The 25,909-nt window shown below is 35.4% G+C and overlaps 1 protein-coding gene and 1 long non-coding RNA gene across 2 annotated transcripts in view; one reads left to right on the forward strand and one right to left on the reverse strand.

The window, feature by feature from the left end:
- LOC131920071 (uncharacterized) overlaps positions 1-15,986 on the reverse strand; it is an 84,656-nt gene extending 68,670 nt beyond the window's left edge. The window contains exon 1 of the long non-coding RNA XR_009381490.1: positions 15,851-15,986. This is a non-coding gene — a long non-coding RNA (uncharacterized LOC131920071). The remainder of the gene's footprint in view (positions 1-15,850) is intronic.
- Positions 15,987-19,440: 3,454 nt separating this feature from the next.
- LOC131920106 (olfactory receptor 4K2-like) lies at positions 19,441-20,397 on the forward strand. Its single transcript, XM_059274516.1, has one exon. It carries the CDS (start codon positions 19,441-19,443, stop codon positions 20,395-20,397), a length of 957 nt encoding a protein of 318 aa, XP_059130499.1.
- The last annotated feature ends 5,512 nt before the right edge of the window (positions 20,398-25,909 follow it).

Consider the following 25,909-nt stretch of genomic DNA (forward strand, 5'->3'; position numbering starts at 1 on the left):
TAAACTCATTCTTATTGCCTCATATAAGCAAAACATACAGAAAAATTTTAGTATGGAGAGATACTTTTGCCTCACTTCTATTCCTATGGAAAGATATCTTTATTTAAAAATATGAACTCTGGCTCTGAAAGTACCAATGTTTAGTTCAATAATTCATTGCTGAGCACCTCTTGTGTTTCAAGTCCTTGTTGGCTTCTGAAGGCCCATTCAAGTCCACAGTCTGTTTCCTTGTTACACAGAGAGAGAGAGATGTCTATCCAGTAATTAGATAGTATCAGTCTGTTTTAATTCTGAATTGTGATCTCAGAACTTTGTTCTACCTCTGAAAGTTTGAGCAAATTTCTTTAAAGTTTCTTTGCCTGTAGATTTGTAGTCATTGTGTGTAACCACTACTGATGTTGAAATTAAACAAAAATGTGTAAAATATCTAGCAGCAATAAATACTAAGTAATAATATTGCTAATTTTGATGTTGGTTATAAAAGTACAAAAGCGTAGAAACTGAAATAGAAATGAAGGATCTCACCTGAACTTCCATGACCCAGTTTTATATTAGAAAAAATGTGTTAATTTCTCTAATATTAGATATGTGTCAATTACTTTAGTTTGGATTCATTTATACTGTTATTGTTACATTTTTATATCTGTGTTTTTCTAAATAAGTATTATGTTTTGCAACTTTATCTTAAATTTAAATATATTCCATAACTGTATCGAAAAGGTAAGATAAGTATACTGTGTCTGATAGGTCAGAGTCCTTACAATGTTTTCAACTACAAGTAAATATAATTAAGAAGTTTCAAGTCTGGTCAGTGTATTTTGTCTTTGTTCATACATTTGAAGAATTAATGGAAATGTTTTAAATTTTATATGATATTATTTGTTTAAAATAATAACTGGGAATAAATGATGGTTTTGTATCTATACTTTATATCAAGCACATTAAAAACAAATTTAATTATAGTCATGGAGACTTTGAATTTTCAAAAATATGAAAACATTGTTTGAGGATATAGTAGAAAGTACTTTTAAGGAATATGTTCAAAGCAGATAGTTCATCTAGAAAATAAGTCTCTGAAGCTAGAAAATGAGTGTGTAGGCAGGTAGCTTGTTCCTGGGTAACCAATTCAGTCCTGAACTTTACCTCACAACTCCTCAGACTGAATCTAGTTAAGATTATGCACTCATACAACATAGCAGGGTGGCCTTTTCTCAACATGTCACTTTTTCAAATGTCTGAGGTCAACTGTCATCATTGTATTGTTCTTGACTTTCTATTTGGCTCATTATACAGTACTTGTTGAAGAATGAAGGTGAATCAGAATTGGAAGAAGATCTGTATTGGATATAAAAATAGATTCAGTAGTATAGATATTTAACAAACATATTCACATTTTTAATTCAATATTTTATTCTAATCCACCAACCTTTACAATTCCTAAAAGAGACCTCTTGATTTCCTTTTCATTTTTACCTGTTTTTATACATTTATTGTAGTTAGTACTAATTTTCATAATGAAAATTTAAGTATATTATGTACTTTGACCTTATTTGCCTATTAAACCCCCTTTATGTCCTCCTTTTGCTCTCTCTTTCTCTTCTTTTTCATTCTTTTAGTCCTCCTTCTCTTTATCTATCTATCTGTCTGTCTGTCTGTCTGTCTATCTATCTATCTATCTATGCATATATATGTTGTGTATCTAAAGTCTAGAATGCACAAAGGAGAAAAAATATATATTGACTTTATCTATTCTCTCACATTTGTAGACCAGGATCAAAAATACTAAAGACAGATTTCAAGAGGAGGCAAGCACACATTTTTGTTTTTTCTTTTTTTCTATAGATTATATTATTACTGAAAGTACATAAAGTATAGCTTAGTTAATACTATTGTATCAACTTGATAAATAACTTTCCCATCATTTCCCTAATGATTATTCAATGATTGAGGAGAAGTAAGGGAGATAAAGGTAAAATTGACTCTAGTTATAATTAAATATAATTTATAAACACTGGTGTAAAATTAAATGATGAAACCATACTGCTGATGACACCACATATTTGGGGCATGTATCTTGGAGGAACCCAGCTATAATTGACCAGGAAGCTTCCTCCCTGATGATTCATTCACATAGAATCTGAAAGTGCTATACAAACTACTAAGAAAAAAAAAAAGAATCAATAGTATCAATAGTCCTGCCCAGCCATGAAATCTATGGCCCACAAGAATGATCAGCCTTCCAAGATATCTCCAATAGTATAATTTTGGCACTTTTATCTTAGAAATAGCCAACAGCTGTCTAATTGGACTTAAGAGGCACTCAATAGGAGGAAGTCCATCCCTGGTACCAAAAATCCAACGTACTATGTTTGATGAGGCTATGAACCCTAGAGATTATCCCACTACTACCACTTTCCTAATTTCTAACTGAATTTTAAATACTTATCTTTATACGCACAGATAATCATGACTCCTACCCCTCATTAAAGAAACATCTCTTTAGAGCAGAGAGAGGCTATCCCAGAAATCTACAACTGGTCAAAACGCAGAGAACAACTAGCCTGGGGAGTCTCACATCATTCTATACATCTACAACATAGTCTTATACCTAAAGATCAGAGAACATCTCAGAAGCTGACATATAAAGACTGTAAGAACCAGGATACTATATTCTAGCATGACAGCAGAGCTATACCCATAAAATTTAAACAATATTGTTGTCTAAACAAGACCTGCATAATAACAAAACCAGTTGGCATGCCAAAATGTTTGAAGGAAATCTCACACATCTCTGGATGAAGAGCTACATACAGTCAGTGGCTGATGAGGGAGGGAGAATCAGTCTTTTTGGAGTATTAGTCCACTTATACATATACAGTCCCAAGTGCTAATGCTAATCCTTAAATACACACACACACACACACACACACACACACACACACACACACACACATATATATATATATATATAAACACTAAATGAGTTCAGAACAGTGTGTGAATGTGAATCAATAATAAAGAAGAGGAAATCATGAATTTAAGAGGGAGGGGAGGGCAAATGAGGAGTTGTGGGGAGAGAGGGAAGGGTGGAAATGATGTAATGCAGCACTTGTGTATTCTATTCTTAAAAGAACAAGAAATTTAAATAAAAATTATATAACATAAAAAAGAAATTCTGGTATGAACTGCAAAGTTGGATGACTATAAACAATGATAACGTACTACTACTACTATACATTTGAAAAATACCAAAAAGAAGTTTGTGAATTTTTATACCATGAAGAGGTGATGAACATTTGAGGATACAGAACTACTTTTTAAAAAATATTACACAGTACATAGATTGCATCAATTGCATGGTTCCCCATAAATATGTACAACTTTTATGTTCATATATATTCATGAAACAATATCTAAGCCAATAAGTACATAAGAAAGAATGGCACAAATTGAGTTCTGAGTCTGTAGATCACAGATACCCAAAATATAGAAGCAGGATTCTAATGTGTTTTAACTCAGATGAAAAAATACGTATTTCCCATTTATGAATCTCTCATATACCTCCTTTTTGGTCAATCATAAATGCAGACAGCTTTATTAATACTTATGATTTCATCATCACTGATATTTTGTTTTATTTTACCATTAATTTATTCTATGACAATTTCAGACATGTATATAACATATTTCTCACACTCATCTCTTTACCCTCTCTGTCCCCTCACACCTTAACCAATTCTCCACCCTTCTTTTGATTAAGTTCCTCACTTCTATAATTTTTTCTCTTTTTGGGGGTTGGGGTTATTTTGCTTTATGATAAAATGAGTTTACCCAGGGCCACTCAATGGGCATCAATGTGAAAGTATCCAGTGATTCATCAATGCCTACATAACTGAAGACAATCCCTATTCTCCAGTAGCCCTCCAGTGCTGTTTACCGCCTTGTCAGGAAGATGTCCTATGGGCCCCTCCCTTGTTTATGACTGAATATTTACTTACTCAGTCTTATGCAGACCCTATGCAGAGAACTGAAGATATGTGAGTCCATGAGTCTTTTACTCAATATAAAGACAATATTCCATGGCATTCTTTATATTGTTTAGTTTTTATGTTAGTTTTTGTTCACTGTTCGCTCAGCCTTAAAGAAGGTGCTACAGGGATTCCATTTAAAGCTGAGTACTCAACACTCACTTGTTATCAATACCTTGATTATTCATGAGTTTTTTTCACTAAATGCCATTCAATAAAAAGAAAATATCCCTTGATCGAGACTGAGAACAGCTCTCATTTATAAATATAAATATAAGTACTTAACAGGAAGTTTGACCACTTGTTCATTTAGTGAAACTAAAGTAGTAAACTCAGCCCTGGTGTCCATGACCTCCCCAGCCATGGGCCTACATTATAGGTCATGAATTCCCCCTACTAGGCACTAACTCCTTACATTTTTGCATTGTAGTCTGTATACAAGACCATTGCTGGATTTTCCCCCAGCTGCCCACACAAGGCTAGCTACTAGAGACAAAGCTTCCAACTCAGTTCCAGCATTTTTTTTGTCTCTGCAATCTGCAGCTAAGGTGTGTGGTGTCTTTTAATGGCAGTAGAAACAATAATCATTTGGGAAACTTTCTCAAGTAACTTTCTTATGCCTTTAGGGCTTCCTCAGGCTTGATAATGCATATACCACTGTGAACAACCTATTTTATGGCTTGGTGGGTCAGATATTATCAAGCTGATAGTTAACAGTTTGTTTCATGGTAACTTGGTAGCCCCTTTTCAAGTGGTCACCTTCCACTAAGGTCCAACAGCATGCTAAGAAAGAACTGTCTTTCAAATGGAGAGTAGATTTCTGCAGATGTTTGTTGAGCCTTGGTCCCAAATCCCAAATACCTGTGATTCCCTCTAGTGGTCTACTAAAGAATGTATTTCCTATACTCTGATGTGCATAAACATTACCAACAGGTACAAAGTAGTTGCTATCTCCTGCTCACTTTTTCCAATCAGCATAATGTCATCAATATAATGGACCAGTATGATATTTTGTGGAAGAGGCAGATGGTCAAGATCACTTCTAAATAAGTGTCTCTATCTGCCACTGATGCCACAAGTACCGTTGGGTCTATTGGATCATATGGTCCAAATGGTAGAGCACCCTGTATATCATCCTGCACTTGTTGCAGAATTTTCTCTTGTTCCAGGCCTTACTCAAAGCCAGCAGCCTTCTAGGTCACTTGTTATATGAACTATAGTAATACATCTAATTTAGGAATGTGCTGTATTCAGAATCCAAATCAGCCCACTTAATGTATGCTTCTTTCTGGGTGGTGGGAGTGGCATGTGCAATAACTTATCTTTCACCTAAGAAGGAATATCTCTGCATTATCCACACCACTGGACTCCTAAAAATTTTACTGAGATCGTAGGCTCTTGAATTTTGGCTGAATGTATTTCCCATACTCTGATGTGCATAAACATTACCAACAGGTACAAAGTAGTTGCTATCTCCTGCTCAATTTTTCCAATCAGCATAATGTCATCAATATAATGGACCAGTATGATATTTTGTGGAAGAGGCAGATGGTCAAGATGACTTCTAAATAAGTTATGATAGGGATAGACAGTTAGTGTACCCCTGAATTGAAACTGTAACGGTATACTGCTGGCTTTGCCAACTGAAAGCAAATTGCTTTTGGTAGTTCTTTTAGATAGGTACTGAGATAAAGGCAACTGTTAGATCAATAGCTGCATATTGTGCTACAGGAGATCTGTTAATCTGCTCAAATAAGTACACCATATCTAGTATAGTACCTACAATAGGAGTCAATATTTGATTAAGTTTGTGATAGTCAACTGTCATTCTCCATGATCCATATGCACAGACAAGATAGGAGATGTGGTGGTTTGAATAGGAATGGCCCTCATAGGCTCATACATTTGAATGTTTCAGCACCAGGGAGTGAAACACTTTGAAAGGATTATAAGGATTAGGAGATGTGGCCTTGTTGGAGGAAGTATGTCACTAGCGGTGTCTTTGATGTTTCACAAGCCCATGCCAGAACCAGTCTGTCTCTCCCTCTCTCTCTTTCTCTCCTCTCTGCCTGTGGATCAGGATGTAGCTGTCAGTTCCCGTTCTAGTGCCGTCTCCCCCACTGTGATTATAATGGACTAAGTCCTGAAACTGTGAGGAAGTTGCACATTAAATGTTTTCTTTTGTAAGACTTTCTTTGGTGATGGTGTCTCTTTGCTGCAACAGACAGTGACTATGAGAGGGAATTAAAGGAAGACGTAGGGGGAACACCTACCTCTGCATATTTCAGGTCCTTGACAGTGGCATTAATTTCTGCATTTTCTCCAAGGGTGTGATGTTGGTTTTTATTCACAGGTGTGTCCAACTGCTTAGGTTTAATTGTTTCCACATATGTAATCAAGTTGGCAACCAACATTAGCCATCACACTCAAGGAAATTAAACTATGTATTGCTGAATTATGAACTGGTCAAAGAAGAAATCAGAAGTAAAAAAAAAAAATTTCCTGGAACTGGATGAAAATGAATGCAGAACAAAACAGAATCTCTGGAACACAATAAAACTAGTCCTATGAGGGAAATTCATAGCTCTGAATGCTATATTAAGAAATCAGAAAGACCATAAATTCGTGACTTTATGATCTAACTCAATAGTTTGGAAAAACAAGAACAAACTATATCCAAACCCATTCAGTAGCAAAATATAATAAAAGTCAGAGCAAAAATCAATAAAATAGAAATAAGGAAAACAATACAAAAAATTTAGGAATAAAAGAGCTGGTTCTTTGAGAAGATAAACATAACTGACAGTCCCTTGGATCAGCTAAACAAAGAAAAGAAAATGAGAATCCAAATTACAGGCTCAGAAATCATCTGGCTGGCTTTTAACTCACTATGTAGCTATCATTGGCTTTAAACTCCTGATCCTCTGGCCTCCACTTGTCGAGTTCTGTGATTATATGCATATACACCTGGCAAAAAATGAGTTTCTTGTAAGCAATATATTATCTTAAAATAGATTTTATCATTTATTTATTTATTTTATTTATTTTTATCTATTTATGTGTTTATGCTTATGTGTATATGCACCTAAATGCCATACAATGTACATGGAAGTCAGAGGGCACATTTTGGGAGTCAGTTCACTTCTTCTACGTTATTAAGAAGCACTTTTTTTGTATCAAGAAAGTACACTTATTTTTTCTGTTTTGTATATCTACTCTACTAATATGTTTGCACTTTCCATGTTTTAATGATGGTAGCTATACCATCACTGATTCTATGAAAAACCCCAAAAAGCATTTTGTTTAAGGTTTTTCTGATAGTGATGAATTCCTTAAATTTTTACACTTCAGAAACCTTGTGAAAAACTTATACTTCTAGAATATCAATTATTTTCCCACAGCCATCCATTTTATCAGTCAAATTTGTACTTAATTTTGTGTGTATATGTGTGTATTGGCTTTTTACTTGGAGATATGACTAACACTTTCATTTCTAATGTGTCTGGGCCATTTACTATCCTGCTTGGATTTAGTTGTTATTGTTCCCTATCAACTTTTTTAAATTTTAATTTATTTATATTTTATGTATGAGTGCTCTGCATGTATGCCTGCACACCAGACGAGGGCATCAGATCCTATTATAGATGGTTGTGAGCCACCATGTGGTTGCTGGAAATTGAACTCAGGTCCTTAGAGCAGCCAGTGCTCTTAACCACCGAGCTATCTCTCCAGCCCGTTTCCCATCAACTTTAACAATCAGATGTGGTCACACTAAGAAACACCATGTAGGATCTTTTGCACTGCAGACATACCCCCTTTTTTTCCTCCACTGTGGAGTAGTAGATCAATTTGACCCTAATCTAGATAATTCCCCATTCCTAACATTGTAAGTCCTTTTTTACACTGTTGATTCAAGAGAATCAGGAACTCAAATGGCCAGGGGGAAGTCTTAGCTTCCAGTTCATTTCCCCTGTTGAACCAAGATTTTTGGGGCAGCAAGAAAAAAAAAGCCACATGGATCATGATGAGTGGTACACATCCAATTTTTGTCCTTTAATACTGAACTCATAAAATGAGAATATGGGAGAAACATTACTATATATTTGATGCTGATCCAGAGCATATACAAGAATCTAGAAACCAGGCCACAATTCTCCAGTATCTTGCTGTGTAGGTGGTAATATAACTGCATTTTAAGATGTTCATGCTAACAGCTTTGGCATTAGCCTGTGATGTTTGGGTGGAGGTTTGTGGGACCTCTTTGACAAATGACTCAGCAAGTGGTAACCTATTCCTAGAACTAGAGGGCATAAGGTGTCTGTTTAGGGCATTATCTGGTGATTTCATTTAGATGCAGTATAATATAATAAATATAAAAAATATAATATTTTACATACACACACACACACACACACACACACACACACACACACACTGTACTGGCCTCAGTCAAGTTGTCCTTCCATCAGCCTATCATAGGGAACATCCCAAGAGATAATAAAAGTATCCATGCAGATATAAAGTCTTATAGCAGGAGTAGGGATGACAGGCATTTGGGCAGCTTCTTCAAGTAATTTACTTGTGGCTTCCAGATCTTCTTGGGCTTAATCATGTCAGATTCATTTCTACTTGATAATGGATTGTGGTTTTGCATTCCAACTTGGTGGCTGTGTGGAGCAGATAATACCCAGTACATAGTGTGCAGTTCAGACTAAATGATGAATAGGTGTTACATTGTCAGTGATCAATTACCACTGATTCTTAAAAGCTGGATAAGTGCTGTCACTCAAGGATAGTATGTTTGCCTTCAGGTGATGGTAAGGTCTTACTAAAAATTATTAAGAACTTCTGCTGTGTTTTACTAAATGTGCTTGGCAACGTCTACAAACACCATCCTCATATGCTAAGAAGTGTCATTAGGTCTACTGGATCATATGGCAGAAGTAGAAGAGCATCCCGCATATCATTTTTTTCTTGTGTTTTAAGATTTTATTTGAAAAACAGTCTTTCTGAATACAGCATTATTAGTTGATAGTTTCATTTTTCTTTCATCTTACTCTCTTCTACCTTGTAAGGTTCAGTGAGAAGTTAACAGTTACTGTCTTTAGTGATGATTGTTTTCAGTATTTATTTTATTTTTTGAGATTAATATAATTACACCACTTCTCTTTCCCTTTAATTTTTCCAAACCCTCCCATATACCTGCTTTGCTCTTTTTTTTTTTTTTTTTTTTTTTTAGATTTCTGGCCTCTTTTTTCATCAATTGTTGTTTCATGTATATATGTATAAAAATACATATTGCTAAATATAACCTGCTCAGTCTATATAATACTACTTGCATGAATGTTTTCAGGGATGGTCATTTGATGTTGGATAACTAATTGGTGTGCTCTTCTCCAGGGAAGACTATTTTCTCCACTGTTAGCGTTCTGCAGTTGCTTGTAGTTCTTTGTGTAGGGCTGAGGCCTTGTGGGCTTTCCCATGTCCACTGTAGCATTGCTATTGTCCTTGCTCAGTTGATGATGATTCTTTTATATATAACCTTATGCTTTTTCTTATTGTTTTACACTTTTGAAAGTTTGACTATAATATACATCAAAGAAGACCTTTTATGCTCAATTATTTTAATAGTTTTAGGGGCTTCTTTGACTTTCACATCTGTGTCTCTTTCAAGAATTGTGAAGTCTTCAGCTATCATTTTAATATTTCATTGATTATTTAGAGATACTGCACCAACTATCAAGGACAGAAAGTGCTTCCCGATTGTATTAGTTTTTGTAACAGAAGTAGACTAAAGGAATTACTCATCAGAATAAAGACAGCTATTATGGAAAAGGATGGATAATTTAGAAGACAGAATCTGAGACTAATTAAATCAGTAATTTGTCCAATTGCACAGGAGCCAAATTTAGCCCTTTACTCTTGAGTATGGAATGTATAAATATGCCCTTGGAGTATACCAGCAAACTTAGGGGGCAATGACTAGTATGAACATGTTGTTCATTTGTCTTTGTTTGAATTTCCAAATCTAATGCAACTATCTGAACATTGTCTTACTTGTGAATTTGTAATTTGGAAGGGGGAACAGAACAAACTTTCTGGCTCATAGAATATTAAGAACTACACCCTGAGAACTGTCATAAATACCCACAGCTAATGTGTAAAACACAATCCTGGATTTTTAATTAAATTCTGATTGGATATAATTTTAGCAGTTTTTGAGTTGAGCAAATGTATTTTCACATAGGTAGACTATAAATAATTATATTCAATAACATATTTTTATTGCTAGTAAGTATTATCAGAATAGTTTCTATGATTGTATCTATGCTTACTTGTAAATTTATTGGCCAATATATAGATTAAATATCAGATGAGATGCAGAGCTGAGTCCATAAAAGATTTTATGTTTTTGATTTCATTCTATTGGGATACATTCTTTGTGTAAAGAAAGGCTAGATTATTGAATAACATAGCACTTTTAAATATAGAGCAGCAATTACACTATAATAATCTTGTCTAATGCAGGTGAGACTACCATAGAAGTTATGGTACCAGTGATGATCATAGATAAATGCATGTTTGTTTCTTTTCTATATATTTTGAAATATACCACACCAATTTATGGTCAATTTATCCTGGTTAAGCATATAACCTCCAAACAGGTCACAGTATGTTTTTAAAAATGTATGTAGGCTTGGGAGAGAGAGGAAAAAGTATAGGCAGTTATAGAAAGAAATAAATAGTTTAAAAAAATAAAGTCTTTAAAGAGACAGTAAAAATAACATGTAAAAAATAAGCCACATAAAGATGGAAAATACACAGAGAGTTTGAATTATGTATAATATTGTGTTTTCTTTGAATTTTTGACTGTTAATGAGCTAACTGCAGAGAGACATTTGATTGTGGGGGCTACTAAGTTAAACTAACATATATGTTTTAAAGGTATCTTGACTTTGAAATTTGGGTCTAAGGATATGTTGCTTTGGAAAAGAGGTTATGCTTTTGTTTCCACGGAAGATGGGAACCTGTGGATTGCTTCCAGGTTAATATAGTTTGATTGAGCAAGACTCCCTGAAAGGTCTCCAATGGGAACAACAGTGCAGGTGATCCAACATCCACAACAGCTTCAAGGCTGCTGACTGAGATGGACCAATCACACAAAGTACACTAGTCAGGACTTGACCATAATTCTAAATTTTCCCAGACTCCCCATAAGATTACCAGCATTCTCTAGCATCAGGAAGTAGTATAGAAAATTACACCTCAATTCCCAAAATACTATTTATGGATGTTTGTTTTCATTTAAAGGGGGTTGGTTATAAATGGTTAATGGACATAGTCAATCTCTTTCTAAAGAAAAAAGGGAAATATGATATAGAAATGATGAAAAAGGTAGATTATTGAGTCTACTTTAATCCAAAAACAACTATTAATCTCAAAATATTTTACATTGGTATAGATTTTGGTTTTTTGATACAAATTTAAGGTCAATTTTGTTATACCATATGTATATTTCTACTCTTATTTAAGGTATTATGTTTATGCAGCTCATTTCAAAATGTAATGTGTAGTTAAGAAATACAAATGAATAGTCATCTATAATAGTCAAACTTATAGTCATATTAGTTAGGTTTTCTAGATATATAGACATATATTTCAGATGGATAGATAATCTTCAAACACTTCAAAGACTTACAGAATATGACATTTAAATGTTTTGTTAACTTAGGGCTTTTCCTAACCATGAGACATGTCTGCTTCTGGCAGCACCAATTACTCAGAGAAGATGATGGACATTGAAGAAACTTCTTATGGAGTTTGCTTTCATTGTAGCAAGGTGAGCCACTGGGCAAACAAACTGCTCTTGCCTTTGACTGCTAACAATGTGCCATGCAGATTGAATTTACAAAACACACAAGAAAAAGACTGATGAACTTTGCCAAAATAGGTGGAAATAGTTTGTCAAATTTCCTGCTTCACCAAAAAGTCTGCCACACACTCTAGGCATATAGGCTGAAGATGGATGTCCCAATGTCACAGAAGAACTTTGAGTGACTGTCCAAGCAGCCAGATGTCTCTGTCATTTCTAGAGTTTTGGAAGTTTCCTGCATTGCACTTCCTGTTAACTCAGGCAATATTAAATCCTTCTGGTGTCTTTGATGGAGCTGAAGACTAGATAGTTATAGTTTTTCTTAGTTATGATAAAAGATATATTAGATATGAAACTTTAGACTCACATAGATAGAACAGATAATTGAGTATTTTCTTTACTTTTGCCAAACACAAATAGACTAAATATTGTTTGATAACGGTTTTGTTATATGTAATTTGACAATGTTAAAGTTAAAACCTTCCTTTTTAATTAGACAGAAAAGGGGAAATGATGTGAGATATCCTTCTGTTTGCTGTGAATATATGCTGCTTTTATTGGTTGAATAAAGCTGTGTTGGCCTATGGCAGAGTAGATTATAGTTAGACAGGAAAGCCAAACTGAATACAGAAAGAAAGAAGAGTGGGGTTGAAAGAGATGGTAGCAGCCAACAGAAGAGTAAGATGCTAGAACATTACCAGTAAGCCACGGGACACATGGTGATACATTGATTGATAGAAAAGGGTTAATTTAAATGTAATAGTTAGCCAGTAATAAGCATGAGCCACTGGCCAAACAATTATAATTAATATTGAGCCTCTGAATGATTATTTTATAAGTGGCTGTTGGACTGGGTGGGATGCAGAAAAGCCTTCAGCTACAGATAAGTCCTTCCATAGAGAGTCAACAAAGTCTTGCATATCAAGTTGAGTCAAGACCAAGCTCCTCTCCATTGCATCGAGGATGAGCAAGGTATGCCTACAAAGGGAATAGACTCCAAAAAGACAGTTCATGCACCTGGGATAAACCCCAGTCCCGCTGCCAGGGGCCTCACAAACTGCCCAAGCCACACAACTGTCACCCATATTCAGAGGACCTAATTCTGTCCCATGCAGGTTTCCCAGCTGTCAGGCCAGAGTCCATGAGCTCCCACTAGCTCAGGTCAGCTGTCTCTGTGGGTTTCACCATCATGATCTTGACCCCCTTGCTCACATAATTCCTTTTCCCTCTCTTTGACTGGACTTCGAGAGCTCAGCCCAGTGCTTAGCTGTGGATCTCTGCATCTGCTTCCATCAGTTACTAGATGATGGTTCTATGGTGACAATTAGGGTAGTCATCAATCTGATTACAAGTTGATTAAAATGGTTAAATATATGCAAATCAACATATGTAACAAATGATATAAATAAATTTAAACCCCAAAATTATATAATTATCTCAATAGATGCAAAAAAGAGCCTTTGACCAAATCCAATGTGCTTTCATGTTAAAATCCTAAATAATATAGTAGTACATGAAGCATATCTAAATTTAATAAAAATTCTATATGGGAAACCAAAGCCATTACCATCCTAAACAGAGAAAAACTTGAGGCAATATCCACTTAAGTCAGGAAAGAGCATGGCTGTTCATTGTCCCTGCTCTTTTTCAATATTGTGCTCCAAACTGTAGCTGGAACAATAAAGGCAAGAAAAGGAAATTAAATGGATATAAATAGAAAAAGAACAAGTCAAACTATACCTATTTTCAGGTAACAAGTTAGTATACATTATAGATCCCAAATATTCTACCAGAAATAATCTAGAAAGGTTCTACAGATTCAGCAATGAGGCAGGAAACAGAATCAACATGCACAAATCATTGGCTTTTTTATACACTAAAAAACAAAAGAAAACAAAAGAAAAAAAGCCATATAGGGAAAGATACCATAGACAGACTCCCATTCACAATAGCCTCAAAAAAAATAAATATTTGAGACTAAACCTACCTAACTTTGATTAAACCTAGTAATAAATCTAACCAAGAACTTTATAATGAAAATTGTAAGTATATGGGTGTAAGTATAAGGGTGAGAGATAAAGGCACTAGAAAAGATATCCCATGCTTATGAATTGGTAGATATAATAATTTGAAAATGACACCCAGTAAAAGGCTATTTACATATCCAATGCAATACCAATCAAAATCCCCATTTCTTTCTTCACACAAAGAAAAAACTACCCTAAAATTCATATAGAATCAGGAAAGACCCCACATAGCCAAAATGACCCTGAACAAAAGAATAAAGCTAAGGGATTGCCTTTCTAGGTCTTAAGATACAGAGTAATAAAAACAATATGGTACTGGCACAAAAACAGACATGTGGAAGAAAACTGAAGACCCAACATGAGTACACATGACCTCAGCCTTGTAATATTTGGAGAAGATTCTACAAAAGTAAGAAAGCATCTCCAGCAAATGGTGTTGAGGAAACCAGATGTCCACACACAGAAGAATGAAATTAGATCTGTATCTATCACCTTGCACAGAAAACTAACTCCAAATGAAACAAAGACCTAAGTCTAAAACCTTAAATACTAAAATTGCTTGAAGAAAACATAGGGAGTGCTCTGAATGATATAGGTGTAGGAAAGGTCCTTCTGAATAGGACTCTGCTGGCCCAAGAATTAAGGCTGACAATTGACAATTGGGACTTCATAAAACTCAAATGTTCTGCACAGCTGAAGAAATACCCAACTGGGTGAAGAGGAATCTCACAGAATGAGAATGTTTGGCAGCTATACACCTAACATAGGATTACTATCCAGAATACATAAAGAACTAAAAAATAATGGGTCAAGAAAAAGAAGAGGACCCTTTTGAAAATTGTGCCATGCCTGGTGCCTGCAGAGAGAGTTCTCGAAAGAAGAAAAGAATGGATAAAAAATATTTTTAAAAGTTTCATCATCCCTAGCAATTATAGATATTCAAATCAAAACAAATTTGAGATTTCATCTTACCCCAGTCAGAATACAAAAGATCGTGAAAACAACCAAATGCTGGATGGGGTGTGCAGAAAGGGAACTCTCACTGTTGGTGGGATTGTAAACTGATGCATGGTGCACTCGCTAAAAAAAATCAGTGTGGAAAATTCTCAAAAAGCTAAAAATAAATCTATCATTAGACGTAACCATAGCACTCCTGGCATATGCCCAAAGACTCGACATCCTACTCCACAGATTCTTCCTTGGTCACATTCATTGCTTCTGTATTTACATAAGTAAAGAAAAGGAAACAACCTAAATATCCTTCAATCAATGTATGAATAATGAAAATGTGCTACATATATACATTAGAATATTATTTAAAGGTGCAAAGAGAAATGAACTCATGGACTTTGCAGATAAATGGATGGAACTAGAAAAAAGGTCATACTGAACGAGGTAAGCCAAACACAGAAATATAAACATCACATGATTTCTCTCATGGGAGGCTCCTAACTCCAAATCTTCTGATACGAGTAAATATCCTGGGATAGCTGCAGAAGCCAGGAATGTAATAAGGAACCATTTCTGGGGTGTGTGGTTGGGTAACAAGAGAGGAGAAGACAAGTTACAATTGACCTGACAGAAGAAATGGAAAAAAAAGACGGGGACTATTTAGGGAGGAGAGAGGGAGATGAATACAGAAGAAGGTAAAATAACTATGAGGATTTCTGAAAAAGTCAAAAGGAATAATACTATTAAATATTTACCTAAAAATCTACAACACATATACATCTGTGTATAAATAGACATGTGTAGTTTAAATGAATTTTTTTTTATCTGGGGTGATAATGCTCCCTCCAAGAGCCCAATGAAAACTCCCAGGTACAGGCATGAGAAGCTCTCTTTTGAGTTGTTGGCCAGGACTGTCCAAGGGACTCTCCAAGCAATTCAGACTACTGCTACTGCCATTGGTTTTCCCTTACCCCCAGAGGTGAAAGGGATGTCCATATTTCCTAAGACACCATGTACTTCAGAAACAGGGGCAAGAGGCCGATGAGCTGGAACTGATCTGAAAGGCTCCTCTCTGATGACTAGCTTTCATTGTACTAGAAGCTGCTGTGCAAGTTTTCAGTGGAGAAAGCAACCAACAGTCCTACCCTGCTATGATGCCTATGAACTCAACAATGACCAGTATGCCATAGTAATCTTAAAGCTATAGTACTTGCACACATACCTTAGTGCTAACCATCAGCTCTCTACTTGGACTTAAAACCCTCTCAACATGAGAATAATCATGACTGGAACTAAAAACCTAGCCAACTACCCAGGGCTGATGGAGTCATGGATCTTGGATAAGGATCTGCAACCACTAATTTATTAAAACAGCACAATCTCTAAGAACATCTAAATGTTTGTCCTTTTTACCCAAAGATATGTGTATACTTCACCTCCCACCAAGGAAATTTCTTTTTGTAACAGACCACTACAGAATACTACAGCTTATCAAAATGCAGAGTTGGGTAGGCCAGTACCTATAGGTACAGCTGCAAAACAGGTCCCATACTTAAGGCTCATAAACAATTCAGATGTACGTGTGTGTGTGTGTGTGTGTGTGTGTGTGTGTGTGTGTGTGTGTGTACACAGACTGTGCAGGTTAGGTGTAGGAAAATATATTGGGAATATATATGCACATACACACACATAAATACATGTAACAACAATTAATGGGAAAAGAAGCTGTGAATTTGAAAGAGAGCTAGGAAGGGTACATGAAAGGTTTTGGAGTGCGGAACAGGAAGGAGAAATGATGTAATACTGTTATAATCTTGAAAATAGAAGAAAAATAAAATAAAATGCTTTATAAATATATATTTTTATTACCTTCTACTCTGTTCCACTTATCAGCGTGTACAGTATTAGGAAGTAGTAAGTATATTGATAACTTGTTTATTTTAAGTGTTCTAGTAGTGAGAATGAGTATACAAAGTTTGTTCTAAAATATTGCTTTTGTAATTTTAGGTCCTTTTCACTCCCATGTAAATTTCATTGAGCTTACCTTTACCTAAAGCCTGTTGAACATAATGATCTGCATGGTGTTCAATATATAGAACAACTAAAATTGAAATGTCGTCTTAATGATGTTTTATCATTCTACTTATTAGCATAGTTACCTCCCTTCTGTCTTTGTATTAATTCTACTTGTCCGGGGACCAAGGAGATAGAAGGAAATGGTGCTGAATAGACAAACTGCCAACACAGTTGTCACTTCTGTTCAAATTACGTAGAACAAACTAAGCCATGTGTCTAAGCATTTGGTAAATACAGCAGGAGCTGTGCTCCTCCATGGCACAGTAGAATCCCCAATGGAAGGGATCACATATAAAACAGTAGCCAGATTTTGTTTGGATTATTATATTTATTAACTTATGAATATATATATGTGTGTTGTGTGTGAGGATAATTTTGTGTGTGTATACATGTGATATGTGTGTAGCTGCATGTACCACGTGTGCCTGTGTATGTAAGTCAGATAGAAATCAGCATTGATGTCAACCCTGGTCTCTTCACCGCATGAGTTTTTGAGGCAGGGTCTCTCATTGAACTTGTAGCTCGTGATCTCAGCTAGACTGGCTGGCCAGAAAGTCTTAGGGGCCCTTCTGCCTCTGTTTTTCCAACAGTGGGATTGAAAGTAAGCAACTATGTGCCACTGTGCACAGATTTTAGTGAATTCTTGATATCATGTCTTTATTCTTGCATACAAGTACTTTACTGACTGAGTCATCTCCACAGCCTACCACCAATTTTTATTTTAATAAATGCAGTCCACTGCAGGAACTGCCACTTGATAAGTGAAATTATTCAGAACAATATTCACTTAAAATTTTCATGATCACATTCACATTAATACCTTAGTCAAAATTACCTATTATACTTATTTAACTAATAATTACCTGCCTTAATTTCCTTCTGAGAGCTCCTTGGTGAGTCCATACATAGAATACTGCTTTGGATTGCCTGAAAACTTTCTACAATTTGATAATAGTTGGCACATTACAAGACTTTTTTTGTTGCCTGAGGTCCATTTCCCTCATGATTCCAGGAAAATAGTTTCCATGTAGGATATGTTTCATTGCGTGTTCCCAAATATTTTATTTATTGATGTTTGAAATCTTCAAAGAACCCTAGATTACTTAAAGCAGAGGTGAGTGTTCTTGATTTTTTCTCAATTACTTCCATACCGGGTTGAATAACCAACACTTGTGATTAGTTGGCTTGGTATTTCCAAGCCTTTTGAAATGATGACCTTTCCATTTTCCATTCTGCTCTCAAAGCACATAGGTCCAGGTGAAAACAACCTTTATAAAATCCCATAAGATTCTTGAATTCTCTTTGTGAGCTCACTAATGTGATACTTCTTTGTTTTTTTAATAAATCCCATTGCAAGATGATTTCTTGGTCAATTTCCAGTTCCCTACAATGCTTGTTTAATTTACAGCTTCTAAACAACAAATGGGTAGGCAGGGTCACTCATTTACGTTTGAAATTGTCTCCTAGGGATCTCAGAAAGAAGCTTATTTAATATTCAATAAATCTAGAGCCTGGATTCTGCCATAGACAGAGTAAGTAATGTTTTATTATAAAAGACTTCTTCTGACAGTCTTAATTGCTGGTCCTTTTCCTCCCATCAATAAAGCAGCTTATGTATGTTGGTATATACCACAGAACAGAAAGAATTTGTTGAAAAATTGACAAAAGAGATATATTTATTTTTGAACTCATCCATAGAAATTTGTGTGATGTATCTTTTAGGAGCAAAAAATAAATTCTGAATTGTAAACTTGCATATGTCTGTAGGAGGAACAAATTCATAATTTAGTACGAGTGAAATTGTGAGAAAAAAGAAGGTAATTCATTTCCAATGATTATAGGGGATAATGCTCTTCCATTAGATGTGTATGAAAATAGGGCATTGTCCATTGTAAGTAGGACAGCCTTCTCCATCAGTACCAGTAAAAGTAGTTTTCTAAGTATGTGTGCTGTGGATCAACCAGGAAACTCATATTTATAAATATGTCATCAGTTCTTTGGAAATTTATAATTTTTCTGCAACTGCTCTATGAAGTGCTGTTACGTTACTTAAGCTCCCTTACATGTGATATATTTTTATTTGATTTTTGAATATGGGTATCTTTATGACTATGTCTGCAATGACTTGCTGTATATTTGTAAACAAATGTGTGTTTCTCTATACATGCTTAATATATTGTCAGTGTGAAGGAAGTTATTACAATGCATTAGCTATAATCATTAAGATTGTGTAGATGAACAGATGGACAAATACGTGGTAGATCTGTTCTTATTATTTGCATTTGACTAGTATTTAGTGCCAGAAAAAAGTGCTGTTTTCAGGACACTTATTTAAAAAGTATTTGTTTCTTTACTAATGTTATATAATCTTCTCTCAAGTCAACATATTAGATAAGATGGAGGAAAAGGATAGTAAGAATAATATACACACATGTATATTTATGCATATTTTTGTATATGTGCAGGTCTCTACCTATGAATCCAGATGATTAATATGGATAATAAGTCTGTTGTGACCGAATTTGTTTTGCTGGGACTCTCTAGTTCCTGGGAACTACGGATATTTTTCTTTATAGTGTTTTCCTTCTTTTATGTGGCAACGATGGTGAGTAATGGCATCATACTTGTCATTGTCGTATCTGACTCTCACCTACACTCTGCTATGTATTTTCTGCTTACCAACCTTTCTATTATTGATATGTCTCTTGCTTCCTTCGCCACTCCCAAGATGATCATAGACTATCTAACTGACCATAAAACAATCTCTTTTGGCGGGTGCATCTCCCAGATATTCTTTCTCCACCTGTTCACTGGTACTGAGATTATTTTACTAATGGCTATGTCTTTTGACAGGTATATTGCTATTTGCAAACCCTTGCACTATGCTTCAATCATTAGTCCCCAAGTGTGTATTCTCTTTGTGGTGTCTTCATGGATCATGGGAATCATGCATTCAATGAGCCAGGTCATATTTGCCCTCACATTACCATTCTGTGGTCCCAATAAGATAGATAGCTTTTTCTGTGACCTTCCTGTGGTGTTCCAGTTGGCTTGTGTGGATACTTACGTTCTTGGTCTCTTTATGATTTCAACAAGTGGCATAATTGCATTGTCTTGCTTTATTCTGTTATTTAATTCATATGTTATTGTGCTGGTTACAATAAAGCATCATTCTTCCAGAGGATCATCTAAGGCCCTTTCCACCTGTACAGCTCATTTCATTGTGGTCTTCATGTTCTTTGGACCATGCATCTTCATCTATATGTGGCCACAAAACAGCTTTGTGATAGAAAAGACCCTGTCTGTATTTTATACCATCTTCACTCCTATTCTGAACCCAGTAATATATACTTTGAGAAATCACGAAGTAAATTCAGCCATGAAGAAACTGAGAAGTAAGTTTCTCAATTTCAGTACAGAAGCTCGTCCCCATTCATTTTAGTTTTAAATTCTTCATTATTAAGTGTAACAGGTGTTATGAAACAGAAATACTGTGTGATGAGTGTAAAAAGGTACATTTGAAACCTTAAAAAGAAGTTAATGAAAGTAATTGTTTACAGAAAAAATTATAAAAATATCAGGACTTGCTGTTTAGTTAGGATGTTGAATAATCAACTCAATAGAAAAAAGGACCACATAATGATTACAGCTTAAAGAGGAATTAAGTGATTAAAGGAAATAATGCCAGTTATGAACACACAGAAACTCAAGATACCTCCTAAAGCATGGCAAATGTGTAAGATTTCTATGATCCTTAGGAATTCTGCAGTGCTGTAGAAAATTAATTTCTGTCCCCAAACCATCATTTTTCTACATCCCTGAGCCATTTCTACTTCACATTTAGAACAATTTGTAACTTCTAGAATTCCTGGTATATAAAATATGAAAATATAAATGAGGTATAAAGAAATTATGTGAGGTGATTCTCCACCAACCACACCAGTTAAGGGGCATATTAGTATCTCACTCTTACACCCAGATACCTCGTTAATCATCACGGTGACACTACTTTGACCTCTCCTTCTGACAATGGAGATCTATGGACTAATGCAACAATCTGGAAATTCAGACAATGTTATGAGGTGAGTTGCAAGGCTGATGTCTTGTGTTTCAGCAGGTCCATGGACGTTAACATTAGAATTAAATTAAGAAAGATAGCTGATAATAACAATCAAATTTGTGAAGAGTGATGTTTAATTCTAAATTATTTGTTTTTGTTTTTTGAGACAGGATCTTTCCAGACAGCTCTGACTGTCCTGGAACTACTTCTGTAGACCAGGCTGATGTCAAACTCAAAGAGACCCCCCTGCCTCTGCCTCCCAAGTGATGGGATTAAAGGCGCGTGCCACTACTGGCCAGCTTAACTCCAAATTATTGTATAGCTTTATCCTTTGGTTAAAGAGTTACTTCTGTTTCATATTTGGGAAAAATAAGTTTCTGTTTAGTAACACACTGTTCATTTAATATGTGTATTCATATATGCAAGTTTTGGTAAGTGTTTTAAACATTTTCATCTTTGTACACTAAGAATGACTCTCAGCCCGCTGAAAGTGATTCAAATTCCAAGTACTAGAAGTTGTAAAATATTGTGATTCTGTTTATTGTACTTTGCAAATGACCTTTTAAAATGACAGCAAACATTGAGTAATTCACTATTATTTGAAATTTACTAAATAGTATTTGTAAAAATGGTATCAAATATATTTTCCCAGGTGTAACCACCAAAGGTAGAATATGCAACAAACAAATACTTATGCATACTTGGTTGTTTTTATTCGTTGGAATTACTGAACAATGAAGGGAACCACAAAAATTACGTATGAATTAAAGTATTATATCATATATAGGAGGTGAATTAGAATAAGACATCTCTAACTTTTCAATTCAAGCCAAATTTAAGGGGGCTATACTACTTTTCAACTTTGTGTTTTTTTCATTAAACACACTAAACAACCAAAGAAACAGATTTAATGTAAAACTGTGTGATATTGTGTTTAAGATTTTAAGTCAGTTTTGAAAATAACAACCAAGACATTGGTGGTATTAACACAGGGAGAGAGCACATTATATCAGTGACAGAATTGCATAATTCTAGTTGAAATTGTATTCTAAATAGGTAAGTTTAGGTTGTGATCTCTTAGTCATAGTTACATATTAAAGTTCAATGATTTGATTTATTTAAACTACCTTAGTTAATGTTTTAGTAACACTCCAAATAATTACTCCATATAGTAGTTATTTGCTCAAGGAATCCCTTAAAAAATGAACTGCTTTTCACAATATTAAATATTTCTCATCCGTCAGAACATCACTGAAATGGCTGCACTATAAAATGTAATTGTCATGAAAATAAATTATTGTTTTAGTCAAACTGCTACTTGAAACTTTGAGAAAAGAAGGAGAATCTTCAAACTATAAATTGTAAAATATTGTTCAGAGTAAATTTTAATGTAAACTAGAAGGAAATAAAAACATAGACGAAACAACAATAACAACAAGAAGAATTTGAAAAAGAGCAAAGGGGGTATATGGGAGGACTTGGAGGGAGGAAAGGGAAGGGAGAGATGATGTAATTATATGATAATCTCAAAAAATACAAAGAAATTATGAAATATGGAGTGTTTTGGAAGGGATATTATCAATTTTCAGTGATTACATGCAGAATTTTCAAACTTAAAAGCATATGCCCAAATCCTTCAGGAACGAAATTGGTCAGGACAGGGCTTTGCAGTGCAAGTCAAATAGTGAAATTGAGTACCAATGACTTTGTAACTGGTAATGAGTAGGACTATTCAGTTTGTGGAATACTTCATTTATAAAGAAAAGTGAGTACTACCTTCCTTGGGGTATCAACATGAGGAATCAGCATTCAAGATGTCTTGAAGTGTTACAAAAACACTTAAACCTCTTAAATGGAATCTACAGAGGATAATTTTATCACAATGCTTCCTAAATAAGCAGTGGATTCAGAGTCTTTAAGCAGTGGTAAGAATGGTGCCATTTACCACTGAGTTTCTCAGGCATAAATGAGACTGCAAAGCATCACAGATGCATAGACATCAGCTAACAACATAATACCAGGCCAAGAATAATTTGATGTTGAGCTATAGAGGAAATTTCAGAGTATTAAGATGAAGAGCCGGTAGACAAAATGGTTGGTGATGGCAAACAAATTCTGTCAGAATTATTAGCATAGATTGCCACAAATACTTAAAGTAAAAGAAGGAAGAGGAGGAGGAGGAGGAGGAGGAGGAGGAGGAAGAGAAGAAGAAGAAAAAGAAAGAAAGAAATAGGTATGAGGAGCTGGAGATGAGTTTGGTTGATAAAATATTTGCCTAGCATATGTAAAACTTACCCACAAGTCAGCTGTAAGAGAGAAAATAGATAAGATAGAAATTGTGATAAATGAGACCAGATAAATGTAGTGACAATAATAATTTCAAATTATGCTTGTTTCTCAAAATATCTTGAGGATAATTTCAAAATATGGGATACTTCAAAGGTGGTAGGTTCACTGTGAAGCCAGTAAAATATAAGTATGACATGCCCTGCAGGCTCCTAGGACAGTCCTTGCAACTCTCCAGTAATTTATTTTTCCTTTAAGAGATTCCCTTCTGTTTTACAAGATTTTATCTTTGCAGACCTTAGTCTATTCTGAATCTTTGACTCTGATCATTTAAAAAATTTTTAATAATGGAGACAAAATATGTGTTGGGAGTGTAAATGAAACCATTTTGTGTAACTTAAAGACCATTTCACATGACTTGGAATAATGTAATGCCTGTATAGTATTTGTACTATAAACTTGGGCATGACACTTGACATCTTGCAGAGTTAGCTTCTATATTAGGAGATGAAAATGATACTGTAAATTAATATAGAGATATTTTACAAATCAAGGACATAAATCATATACAGCACACAGTCATGCTCAATGAGTGTCACTATCATTCTGGGTGGTCAATGCTTAGTATTGTCTTGATTTCATAACCACACTACTTATCAAAAGGTATTTGTGGGGTATATATTAGGATATATATTTCATGTGTGTGCTGGAACATGACAATTCCAACACTGTTGTAGGAGGGTTGCTGTGAGTTCAAGGCCCCTGTGGGCTATGTAGTGAGTAGCAAGACACCCAGGGCCACATAGCAACACTCTCCCCTAACTCCACCCCCAAAAGGAGAAAATTTTATGATGTAGAGTAATATAAGAATGTTTAGATTAAAGTGTGGAGTGAGTTTGATGCAGATGTCAGGAACATAGCCACAGGCAAAGAGAGCCTCAGAGAATATGCATCGTGCTTTTATTTCTAGAGAATTTAGACAGGAAAAAGGGAGGGAGGAGAAGGCAAATGGGGAAGGAAAGAGATGGAGGGAAGGAGAGGGGGAGAGAGAAAGGGGGCAAGAGATGAAAGCCACATTCCTGAGGGAGAAAAAGAAAAAGAGATGTTAAAAATCACATTAACGGAGATATTTGTAGACCAACAAGACACGAATCCTCAAGTGTGTATGTCATGCAGATGCCAAGAAAATTCTATTTTCCTCTTGGCATTCTGCCAGTACAATGTTATGTATCACTTAAAACATTTCTTTATTGAGTGTGTGTGTGTGTGTGTGTGTGTGTGTGTGTGTAAGTCAGAGGACAACTGTCAGCAGTTAGTTCTGTCCTGTAGCCTTGTGGGATTTGGGATCAAAGTCACCAGTCCTTCATGTAAGTGCCTCTACCTTCTGAGTCATTTTTGACTCAGAAAAATGGTCTCTAGAAGCCATTTTTAAATGACTCTCCTGGAGTTAGCTACTAGGAGGCCGAATGAAAACCTCCCTCCTTGTGCTCTCCACTCTGAGAAGCAAGAACAAATGTCAAGGGAGTATCAGCTGGGATCTGTCCTCAAAACTTTTAGGAACATAAAGTGAAACCATTTTATACAACTTAAAAACCATTTTATGCCACTTGTAATAATATAATGCCTAGAAGATAAGAGATGCCACCATGCAGTTCTTATGAGACATGGCTACCTTGGACCTGGGGCTCAGACAGGAGCCAAGCGCAAGACAGGCCTTCATATGCTAATGACTACCACTAAAGTGACATTGATATGTGAACCACCACTAGCCTGTGAACACTTATAGCACAAAGCCACCGCTTAATGAAAGGATATAAAAACTGGAACTTGGAAAATGGTCTCTAGGATCTCACTGGAGTGCTCCCAAGATTCTGAACTTCTACCAAGAGGACTTGAGTTTGGCCTCTGTGGGTAGCCCTGGTTTCAGTGACTGTTGAAATTCTGACATTAGCTTTGGGCTCACCCATGCCTGCCTGTCAGCACTAGCCACTGGACCTTCTGGGCCTCCATCAGTGCCATCCTCCCAGCCTGCCACATCTAAAGAATTCCTTAGCAGACATGTGTTGAGCCTGAAAGCTTCTGAAACAGCTTCACTGGCAAAAATTCCCCAATGGATCCTTACAGTGGCATTTTCTGACCAATCAACTATTCTATGCTTGTTGGGATGTCTGTTTGACTTTTATATTAGTGTGATATTATAATGAATATCTGTGTGAATAAACTGAATATATTTAAAATACATATCTTGTTTGGACATCCTAAAGGCCCACAGCCAACCATCTACGATCTTCACAAAATTCCTCTGACTAAAGCGGAAATCTTTGATCAAGAACCAGAAATCTTGTTTTGGTTCTGCAATGAGAGTCACTAGTTTTCATGAAGAAAGAAATAGTAGTAAATCTTAAAGGTGCCAGAGCCTAAGAGAGACTAGTATACAGTTTGCTGATGGTACTGCCTAGTAGCTAGAGACAGAGGTTTACCCAGAATAATAACCACAGCCCAGTCCACAAACCACAACATTTTTGTGTGGCCAAAACAAGACAGAGTCAACAAGGAAAGCCACATACTGATTTGCTCTCAGTGGAAGATACCAACCCAAACTCAAAGG

The sequence above is a fragment of the Peromyscus eremicus genome, chromosome 9 (assembly GCF_949786415.1).
Source record: "Peromyscus eremicus chromosome 9, PerEre_H2_v1, whole genome shotgun sequence".
Classification (NCBI taxonomy): domain Eukaryota; kingdom Metazoa; phylum Chordata; class Mammalia; order Rodentia; family Cricetidae; genus Peromyscus; species Peromyscus eremicus.

What these genes read in the sequence shown, in the direction of transcription:
- LOC131920106 (XM_059274516.1), top strand. Translation starts at nt 19,441, where the DNA reads ATGATTAATATGGATAATAAGTCTGTTGTGACCGAATTTGTTTTGCTG.